Here is an 11047-nt window from a genome sequence, read left to right on the forward strand (position 1 = left end):
TCTGGTTCGGTTGGTCTGATGCAGGGACCTGTAACCTGCATTGTAACACCTTCTCCAGGTAATGCTGAGCCTGCTAGTGCTCAGAGTAGACCTGAAGAAAATCAGGGTGTCTGAGGTTTTCCAGAAGAAAACCAGAGTCCAGAGAAGGCAGAGAGGCACTCAGTGAGGACCCAAGCAGAGCGGGCTCACCTCACATCCTCACTCCTGGCACCCCACCTCCTACAAGACGAGAGACTGAAAGAGCCCCTTCCTGTCCCCAGTGGTGTGGGCAAGAGGCCTGCGCCTCTGACTCTTGTCTCTGTGAAAGGCCATATCCACCAAGCCTATGGTCCTAGCGACCAAGGGTGCTAGGGAGACGAATTGACCAGACAGGGAGGTCTCCAGCAGCTTCTTTCTACACAGAGGGCACCTGTCAGAGGCCAGCGTGGGGGCCACAGGCTCCCCAATCCCCAAGAACCGCCAGGGAAGGAGGCTGCTTCAAGTGGGTGGGGCACCAAGCTGGCCAGGAAGGACAGGGCTTCTCCCAGCGGTACCAACACGGTGGCACCTCCGGCCTGCATCTCCCAGGCTTGCTTGTCGGGCTTCCTGGGGCTCCCAGGAGCCGCTGCGGGGGAGGGGAGAAGGGGTGGCAGCAGTGGCAGTGGTCGTCTCTGCCCCATGGTGACTGCCGATGACATTGTTCTCTGTGCGGGTGGAGACAAAGCCGGCTACTCCAGATTCTCCTGCGCGCAGGAGAGGAGGAGCTGGCGCTGCTTCAGTGGCGAGGATGGGTCGATCAGTCTCAGCCGGTCCTAGGGAGAGACACTGCCCCAGCCTGAGGGCGGCGCAGCCCACCCCACCCCGGGACCCTCCTAGCAGGAGGGCAGGAACGCAAGCCGACCTCGGGGGGGTCTCCGGCCTGAGAGGGGAACATGATCAAGCCCAGGGCAGCCGCCAGTCGGAGGGGGCAGACGCGGCCCCAGTAGCCTCTGGAGACCCTTTTCCGAGGCAAGGAGCCACATTCCTGCCGTCGGGACCACCAAAGCGGATTTCTACAAACCAAAGTCGAGAACTTTTCGGTGGGGACGCGGCCCACCCCACGCGGGAGAGGGGGCGCAGGCGTCACCCCGTCCTCACTCAGCAACAACCGGCGCCGCGCCAGGCTAAGGCTGGCAGACTTCTCGCGGCCGGCAGGTGGGCTCCGCGGGCCCCACGGGCGCAGGCACAGGTGTGCGGGGCCACAGCCGGGCGCCCTTTGCAGCCGGCCACCGCCCCCCCTTCCCCGCGGGCGTTTGCACACGACGCGCCGACGGCCGCTTCACACGGGTTGGCGACGGCCGGATAAAGCCGGCGGCCACGGGGCGCAGCGGCTGACCCGAGACGCGGGAGCGCTTGGCGCGCGGAGCCAGAGCCGGAGCTGCAGCCGCAGCGGGAGCCGGGGGAGCTCAGGGGCCGCAGGAGCCGGGCCGGAGTGAGCGCACCTCGCGGGGCCCTCCAGGCAGGTGGGTGAGCGCCACCCGGAATCCCGCGCGCTACTTCCAGGGCGCACTCGGCGGGGCGGCCGCGCGGCTGCTGGGACTCGGCGCGGGACTGCATGGAGGGCACGGAGAAGCAGCACCTGTTGGACGCCAGGCCCGCAGTCCGGTAAGGCGAGAGCTTGGGGACAGGCGGGAATTTTGGCGGCAGCCGACGCACCTCCGCGTTTGCCATCCTAGCGGTAGTTGGCTTTGGCGGCGGCTTGAGCTGGGACCATGCAGGAGGGGTGGGGTGAGGTGAGGGAACGAAGATAATGGGCTGTGGCCCAAGGACCGTCTCTCCCTTGGGGCCCAGCCCAGATCCTGACCTCTGCCCGCGGGGGGCCTGGAGCCGGGGGATTGGCGGTTCTCATGCCTGGAGTCCCGCCCCGCCCAGCACTTTGCCCCAGGCAGCCCCGCCCCGGGGAGGCCCTGTGTCCCAAGTGCGCTGGAGGGGGCCTGCTCTTCTCCCAGAGCCTGCGCTCTGTTCCTTCCCCGCGCTCCACTGGACAGCACGCCCTTGGCCGGTTCCCAGGGTCTTCGCCTCCTCTGGCCTCTGAAGGGACTGGGGAGGAGGGAACACCCCGGGCCCCGGGCCCCAAGACTCCCATTCCCCTAGTATCCCCGTCTGAACACAGGCTTCTCACCTCTGGTCACTCATCAGAGATTGTCGAGCTCCGAGCGTCCTTAGCTATTTTTCCCAGTGGACACAAGGCCTCACAGAGAAATGGGACTAGAGTCGGCCCTCCTTGCCTCATCTCAGAGCTGAGCGTTCCCTCTCTTCCTCTCTGGCCAGGTCATACACGGGATCTCTGTGGCAGGACGGGACTGGCTGGATCCCTCTGCCCCGACCTGGCCTGGACTTGCAGGCCATTGAGCTGGCTGCCCAGAGCAACCATTACTGCCATGCTCAGAAGGGTCCTGACAGTCACTGTGACCCCAAGAAGGGGAAGGCCCGGCGCCAGCTGTATGTAGCCTCTGCCATCTGCCTGTTGTTCATGATCGGAGAAGTCGTTGGTAAGCTCTTTTGGGCTAATTAAATGAAGTTGGTGCGTGGATAGACTGGATGTTCCCAGCAATACTGACACTAAAAGCCCCACTTACTGAACACACACTATGCTAAGCCTTTATATACACATTATCTGATGCAGGTCTAACAACAACCTGTGTTATCACACGGGTGACGTTATTCTCCTTATTACAGATGATGAAATTGAGGCATGTTCAGGTTAAGTAACTTGCCAAAGATTACGCACAACTAGTAGCTAAGGGAAGGCCTGAATTCCTAGAAGGAAAGAGCATTTACTAAGTATCTACTATGCTTTCCAGTCCCTATTTGAACTTGATGTGCACATTCACCCTCTAAGTAGATATTGGTGGCCCATTTCACAGAGAGTGGAAATTGAGGCTCAGAGAGAGTAGGTCACGTGTCACGGTTGTACAGCTCATGGGGAGAGAGATCTTGAGCCCAGAATGTCTTCTTCCAGAGCCTGTGGTCTCCCTGCTGCACACACAGTCTTGGGAGCCAGCTCTCTGGGGAGCTGATAAGGACCCTCCACCCTGCAGGTGGGTACCTGGCACACAGCTTGGCTGTCATGACTGACGCAGCGCACCTGCTCACTGACTTTGCCAGCATGCTCATCAGCCTCTTCTCCCTCTGGATGTCCTCCCGGCCAGCCACCAAGACCATGAACTTCGGCTGGCAGAGAGCTGGTGAGGATCGCGGTTCGGCTGGAGATGGGGTTGAGAGAGAGGGTGGGTTAGAACAGGGGTTCTTAGTTGGCTGTAATGGGTGGATCCCCCATTCCTCCCCTGAGTGAGGCCAGGAGGGTGATCTGGATGGGGGAAGAGGATGTCAACCATGGCCTGTGTCCTCTGGGAAATCCTAGTCTGATGGGGGAGCCCTGGTCCCAGTCATCCAGGAGCTCTCAGTCTGCAGGGAAGCAAAGTTGACCTTCCTAAGAAGTGCAGTAGCCAAGCTTCAAGAACAAATGACAATGGCATTAACACTGCACATAACTCTGTGGATCAGCTCTGGGGGGACGGGAAGGCCGGCAAAGGCTGCTGGAAGGTATAGGCTTTAACCTCTCTTCCGTTCACCCTGGACTGCATCATCACCTTCCTCTTTGTGGGAGATGGCCCAGCCTGTCTTCCCCAGAAGCCTCAGTTTATTAGCTGAACAAAAGGCACATATTTTAATAAGTCAGCTTCTTTACATGTACAACCAAAAAGGTGGACTCAGATGATGACTTATTAGTTCCTTCTAGCTCTTACATTCCTGGATATATGAGGGGTGGGGTAAGGGGCAGCCATGCCGACCATACCTTCAGCAGAGCCCAGTGGGACCCAGGCCCTGACTCTGTGTGGGGGATAGGTGGGGAGGATCCTGAAGGAAGGGGGAAGCCTCCTTAGTTTCAGGCCCATGCCAAGGTGGTTGTTGGGTTTGGGTTCTTCCTCAGAGATCTTGGGAGCCCTGGTCTCTGTACTGTCCATCTGGGTCGTGACTGGGGTACTGGTGTACCTGGCTGTGGAGCGGCTGATCTCTGGGGACTATGAAATTGACGGGGGGACCATGCTGATCACGTCGGGCTGCGCTGTGGCTGTGAACATCATGTGAGTGGGGCCCCAGTTTCCCTTGTCTCCCCTCCTCCTCCCGCCTCTCACACCCACACCTATGTCTGCTTTGCGGAAGGAGACCGTGCCACTTTCCAGCACACGCCACAGGGACAGAACTTCCCTAATGGTCTGAGCTCTGGCACCTGGAACACCTGGGTCCTACCTTAGGCCTAGGCCAAGAACATTGGGAGCTGTAAATCAGAGTCTTCATCCACTCTACCTACTCCCTGATACATGTCAGGGACTAACCTTGGTGGCTTCACACCTGAAGTGGGGCGGGAAGAGGCCAGTTGTTGCAGGAGTAGCTGTCCCTAGGGGCAGAACCCAAGTCTGAAATTGCTCTCAGTTAGAGACAATGGGTGTCTCTTTCGGGGTCTTTCTCGTCTTTGTTCAGAGGCCTCAGTTTCCCCATCTGTGACATGATGGAGTGAACTTACAGTGACCTCCCTAATCCCCTCCTGCTCTGAGATTTGGCATTGTGGCATTGTTGTGCCCAGACTCAGCCGGGCATTGGCGCTGGGCCCTATCTCTCATGGCTGTCTAAACCAAGGCCGTGTGGGTTGGACTTCTCACATGGCCAAAGAGATCACGAGGTTTGGGGGCTTGAGATTTTTGCCCTACAAGTTGGCTAGTCCTAATAGGTGACCTCCATGTGTGACCTCAGTGAGCCCTTGGCTTTGTCTCCACTTCCATAGAATGGGGTTGACCCTTCACCAGTCTGGCCATGGGCACAGCCACGGCACCACCAACCAGCAGGAGGAGAACCCCAGCGTCCGAGCTGCCTTCATCCATGTGATCGGGGACTTTATGCAGAGCATGGGCGTCCTAGTGGCAGCCTATATTTTATACTTCAAGGTCAGAGCTGGGACACAGGGTGGTGGGGGTGGCAGGGGAGTGTAGAACACCTGAGTATACTCTCTACAGGGGGTCCTTTTCAGATTCTAGCTCCCTCCCAGTTCTAGGGAAAAGGGTGGGGAGAGGAAAGGAACATTTATCCATACCTACCAAGTGTCAGCACTTCTGATCCTCACAACAACCTGAAAGGTAGGTGGTAGTGTTTTCTGTAGCTCAGAAAGCTTCAGTGACTTGCACAGTGTCACACAGCCGGTAAAGCATAGAGCCAGATTCAAACCTATGACTGTGTGTTGTCAAACCCTGGGCAATGCCCATCACATAGAGGAAGGGAGCTGTAGTGGAAAGAGGCAGGCATTTGCCCTGAAGCTTGGCTCTCCTTGCTAGCCATGTGACGTTGGGTGAGTTTGCTTGCTCTAATGGCGCCTCAATTTCCCCATCTGTCAAATGGGGATGGATGGCGGATCAGATGGTATCTAAGATGCCTTTTTGCTCTGTCCATGTCTCAGCTCCTTGAGAAGGAGGGGTGGGAAGGGACTGCCTTATTCTGAACTGTGGTCTGTCCTTTCTGCTCTTGCAGATGTGAAATAAAGAGCAGAAAACTGGGAGGCAGGGCCAGGGCGAGGCTCATGCCCACCCAGCAGAGAGAGCACCTCTCCCCAGCAGTGCTGGGTGGGAGGGGAGAAGGGAAGCTGAGGTGTTAGATGTTGAACTCCAGGTCTGTCTTCCTGCAGCCGGAATACAAGTATGTAGACCCCATCTGCACCTTCGTCTTCTCCATCCTGGTCCTGGGGACAACCTTGACCATCCTGAGAGATGTGATCCTGGTGTTGATGGAAGGTAACCTGGGCTTCGTGGCTCCCTTTTTGCTCTTGGCTCTCAAGCACTAATCAGCTCAAATAGGGTATGTGTGTGTCTGGGGTATCCCAGCACATGGGCGGGGAGCCAGGATCTGGAGCCCCGGCATAGGCTGGAAAACCTCCTGGGGCCCCTGGGCTGATCTTGACATAGAGCCTGGGCTTTCAGATGTGGCAGTTCCTGGAACCGTCCCCCAGCCCGAGTCTTCCCTTCCCCCTACCCCTAAGGGTGCCTCCTCTGCCTAGTCAGGGGGCTTCTGGGGGATATCTGTAGCATCTGGAGCTCTCCAGCCCTCCCCTATACACTTCCCCAGGCTCTGGCTGCCTTCTCTCAGAAAGAGAGAGGGGGTGAGGATTATACTTCCCATTGCACAGAGGGGCAGACTGAGGCTCAGAGAAGGACAGTCAGCCTTGGACAAAGCTACTGAATCCACTGGAGCGCAGGCCTTTCCTACATCTCAGGGACCAAATAATACCACACCCTGGGGGGACATGGCTGTACTTTGTGGGGTTGGAGAACGGTCAGTGGTGGAGAATGATCTGGTCTGCCCTGAATTACCTTTTTTTTGTTCTTTTTGAAACAGGGGCTTGCTCTGTCATCCAAGCTAGAGTGTAGTGGTGCCACCACGGCTCACCGCAGCCTCGACCTCCTAGGCTCAAGTAATCCTCCTGCCTCAGCCTCCCAAGTAGCTGGGACCACAGGCGCATGCCACCATGTCTGGCTAACTTTTAAATGTTTTTTAGAGATGGGGGTCTCACCATGTTGCCCTGGCTGGTCTCGAACTTTTGGGCTCAAGCGATCATCTCACTTCGGCCTCTCAAAGTGCTGGGGTTACAGATGTGAGCCACCACACCTGGCCCTGCACCTTGGCTTTCTTATGCTCTAGGCCTGGGGTCTTGGGCCAAGGTCATAGGCCTCTGCGTGCTCAGGGTCAGTCTGGAATGGAGTAGGATGCTGGCCTGGGCTTAGCAGTATTTGGTTGCAGGTCAGAGCTTTTTCTCCAAGTATATGCTAACCCAGATAAAAGCGATAATGATGAAGATGATGATCGTGCCCTGGGTGGGTCCAAGGATTCTCAGGATCTGTTCTTTCCTACTTTCCATTCAAAAATATATTTATTGGCCAGGCGCAGTGGCTCACACCTGTAATCCCAGCACTTTGGGAGGCTGAGGCAGGCAGATTACCTGAGATCAGGAGTTCAAGACCAGCCTGGCTAACACAGTGAAACCCTGTCTCTACTAAAAATACAAAAATCAGCCGGGCGTGGTGGCACACGCCTGTAGTCCCAGCTACTCAGGAGGCTGAGGCAGGATAATTTCTTGAACCGGGGAGGCAGAGGTTGCAGTGAGCCAAGATCGCACCACTGTACTCCAGCCTGGGTGACAGAGCAAGACTCCATCTCAAAAAAAACCAAAAAATATATTTATTGAGCACCTACTATGGAGTAGGTGCTGTTTTAGGCACCGAGGATACTGTGGTAATCAAAGGAGACTGTCCTGCCCTCATGGAGTGTCCATTTTAGAGGGAGAAACTGACAATAAGTACATTCATAAATAATTTCAGTGTTAAGAGTGGAGAGGAAATACAACAGAGTGATAGGGCGGAGAGCTTGGGAGGTGAAGGCAGCCTCAGACCTGCAGGCCAAGGAGGTCTTCTTTGAGGGGATGACGCCTGAGGATTAGGAGCCAGCCCTGCACCGATGGGCAGGCGTGGGAGGGGTAGTTTCCTAGTTTCCTTTAGTTTCCCCTGTCCTTGCTGTCCTCAGGGACCCCCAAGGGCGTTGACTTCACAGCTGTTCGGGATCTGCTGCTGTCGGTGGAGGGGGTGGAAGCCCTGCACAGCCTGCATATCTGGGCACTGACCGTGGCCCAGCCTGTTCTGTCTGTCCACATTGCCATTGGTGAGTGCTTGGGACACTCAGGGTGGGGTGGAAGACAGGCAGCCAAAAGCCTAGTGCCATCCTCAACGGGTCCAGGTGACCCCAGATGCTCACAGTGCCCATGCATCAAGCCCAGCCTCATGATGCTGAGTACTTGATACGCATTATTCCATCTGATCAGCACAATCTCATTTATCCATGAAGAAACTGAGGCTGGGGTTGGGTAGTAAAGTTACTTGCCCAGGCTTTTACAGCTAGTATATGGCAGTAGGTGGCAGATTCCTGGCCTTAAGGCCAGTGCTTTACCAGCTCTTTCAGGCATGAGCCAGGTCTGGGCTGGGAGGCTACCTGGCAGAGGAGTGGAATCTGGGGGCTTCTCCATGTTCATCGTCCCCCATCCTGTTCTGCTGGGGATGGGGTATGAGATTTGGGCTCCTGATGGTTCCAAAGGGCCAGAGTAAATGGCATCCCCCGCTGTGTCCTCTCGGCCCCCAGCTCAGAATACAGACGCCCAGGCTGTGCTGAAGTCAGCCAGCAGCCGCCTCCAAGGGAAGTTCCACTTCCACACTGTGACCATCCAGATCGAGGACTACTCGGAGGATATGAAGGACTGTCAGGCATGCCAGGGCCCCTCAGACTGACGGCTCAGCCAGGCACCAACTGGGGCATGAACAGGACCTGCAGGTGGCTGGACTGAGTGTCCCCTAGACCCAGCCAGGACTTTGCCTACCCCAGCTGTGTTATAAACCGGGTCCCCCCTCCGACCTCTGCTCCACGTTCAGTGCAGAGCCTTGCCCCACTCCAGGAATGGAGCTCTTCCCAGCCTCCCATCTGACTACAGCCAGCGGCCAGGGTGGGGACTCAGCGGGTATAAAGCTAGTGTGACCCTGCTCTTCCAGCTCCTGGGCCAGCTCTGGAAGGGGCTGTATTTGGGCCTAATCCTCAGCAAATGTCTTTCTACCACTCACAGGGGCAAAGGCGGTAGCCACGGGACGTCCAAGGGGAGGCTGGCCCCAGCGCACCCATACCGCCTGCCTCACCCCCCATTCTCAGCCTGGCTGGCCTTTGCCATTATGAATCTGAGCCCCTCCCTCTGCCTATAGCAATAGGCACGGGGGTGAGGACCCTCACACTCTCATTTGAGCCTCCCTAAGGCAGGGAGCCAGGAGGCACCTGAGGCCTGTCTGTGCCTTAGTCACTTCAGCTGTGAGCCAAATGTTCCCTTTCCTGGAGGGGAGAGGCTTCTTACTAGGTAAGGGACAGTTTTCCTCTTTCCTTATTCCCTCAGCTGTGCCAACACAAAAAAAAACTTTGGCACAGGTGGTGGGCGGGGGGTAGAGAGATTTCAGCTTGGGTTCTGCGCTAACAGCCTCCAAGCCCCCTGGCACTTTTGTTGCCCTGAGAGTGTCCCAGGGGATTCAGAGTCTCCAGAAAGATATGGCTGGGCCAGCTCTGTTGCCTATCTGGCCTGACCCAGTCGGAGCGTGGCATGGTGGAGGGAAAGGGAGAGAAGTGGGGCTGCACTCGGTCCAGAGGCCAGCTAGGAGGGAAACCGCGGCTTCCTGGGGCTTGTGTGTGAAGATTCCTGACTTAGGGGTGGCTTGTGTTTATAAGATGCAAGAGGGGAGACCTGTCCCCGACTCATCGAGACAACATGCCCAGTTATCAGGGAGTCCTGTGTCACAAGGTCTGTCTCTGCCATTGTAAGCAAGTGCCTTGGGCGAGTTGGCCTCTGCCCTACAGTCTCATCTGTAGACCGACAGGGTTGATGCCTCCCTCACAGGGTTGAGAACAAGAGCCAGTTGGCCAAGTACCTGTGGTCATTGAAGACTGGTTACTTTTACCATCCTGGAGACAGGGAACTCTGTGGCCCGAGGCTGCCTCACTGAGGAGCCAGGAGGGCTTCCCAGCCTCCCCAGGGGCAGCGCTGAGTTTGTCTTGACTGTTCTGGACCATGGAGGGAGGAGGTGGGTTTGGTCACTTGCCTCCCACTTTAAATCTCTGTCTTTCCATCTGTGAAATGACCTCTTTGTGCCTTCCCAGCACTGTCATCCTGATTGCCTGTGTTCTAGGTAGGTGGGTCCTTCAGCCCCTCCAGGTCTGTGAAAAGTCTGTGGAAAGCACTGGCCTGGAGAGGGGTGGGGGGTTGCTGGTGGGTGCTCCATTCCACCACAATCTCAGGGGACTCAACCTCCCCCACCCAACTCCCCACCCCCCACCCAAGCCATGGCAGGCCCCAGGAACTTGATCCTGGGCTTTGCTGTATGCCAAGTCCTTACACCCCTCTCAAGAGACAGTCATTGGCTGGGCACAGTGGCTCATGCCTGCAATCCCAGCACCTTGGGAGGCTGAGGCAGGCAGATGACTTGAGGCCAGGAGTTCGAGACCAGCCTGGCCAATATGGCGAAACCTCATTTCTACTAAAAATACAAAAACTAGCCAGGCGTGGTGGCTTGTGCCTGTAATCCCAGCTACTCGGGAGGCTGAGGCAGGAGAATCGCTTGAACCGGGGAGGCAGAGGTTGCAGTGAGCTGAGATCACACCACTGCACTCCAGCCTGGGCGACAGCGCGAGACTCTAGCTTAAAAAAAAAAAAAAAGGAGACCATCACTGCTGTCCTGCATTCTTATAGATGAAAACACTGAGGCTCAGAGGTTGAATCGTTTTCCTGAAGTCACACAGCCAGTGCAGGCAGGTCTGGGATTTCTGCCTCATTTCGGTTGACCTTCCTCTACATCAGGGTCTGGGGACCTGGTCTGGGCTACCTGTTGGTACAATACGAACCCCTGGGACCAGCAGTGCCCAGCCCATGGGTAAGGACATGCCAAGGCAGTTCAGTGTCCTGGGTGTCACACCTGTGATTGGAAAGATGCCTCTTTCACCTGGCTGGACCTGGCATCCAGCACCCTCCCCACCCTGGGAAGGCTGCCTGGGCCCCAGCTGTATGCTTTCCCACCCACCCTCAGTTCTTGACTCTGGGCCAGACTGCCTCTCCCCTACCTCTTTAATTTCCAGTCCGCCCTGTACCTCAAGCATCTCACAGCACCACGCCTCCCAAGGGTAACCCACTCTGCCACTCAGCTGTGACTGGCTCTAGGGAGGACCTGAGTCATCCAGGGGCCCGCCGAGGTCAAGCTGGGGGGTGGGGGTAGAAGGCCTTGGAGAGGCCTAAGGGGACAGTATGTTCCTGCCAGTGAGACAGTCACGGGAGTTTCCAGAGCTGCGAGGCCATCAAAGCAGGAAAACACCTGACACCCTGGACCTGGGCTGGACCCACCACCCTCACCCTCTGGAGTCGCACGCGCTCCCAGGCGAGCCCTGAGCCCTGAGCCCCTCCCTCGAGCAGCTG

At 57.0% G+C, this 11047-nt stretch overlaps 1 protein-coding gene across 1 annotated transcript; it reads left to right on the plus strand.

Annotated features, from left to right (window-relative positions):
- The first annotated feature begins 1351 nt into the window (after window positions 1–1351).
- SLC30A2 (solute carrier family 30 member 2) lies at window positions 1352–10850 on the plus strand. Its single transcript, XM_024256365.3, has 8 exons — window positions 1352–1623; window positions 2290–2510; window positions 3060–3206; window positions 3953–4106; window positions 4805–4964; window positions 5696–5801; window positions 7585–7719; window positions 8194–10850. Exons 1-8 carry the CDS (start codon window positions 1574–1576, stop codon window positions 8337–8339), a joined length of 1119 nt encoding a protein of 372 aa, XP_024112133.1. The 5' UTR covers window positions 1352–1573; the 3' UTR covers window positions 8340–10850.
- Window positions 10851–11047: the final 197 nt, after the last annotated feature.

Source organism: Pongo abelii, chromosome 1 (genome assembly GCF_028885655.2).
Source record: "Pongo abelii isolate AG06213 chromosome 1, NHGRI_mPonAbe1-v2.0_pri, whole genome shotgun sequence".
In the NCBI taxonomy this organism is placed as follows: Eukaryota; Metazoa; Chordata; class Mammalia; order Primates; family Hominidae; genus Pongo; species Pongo abelii.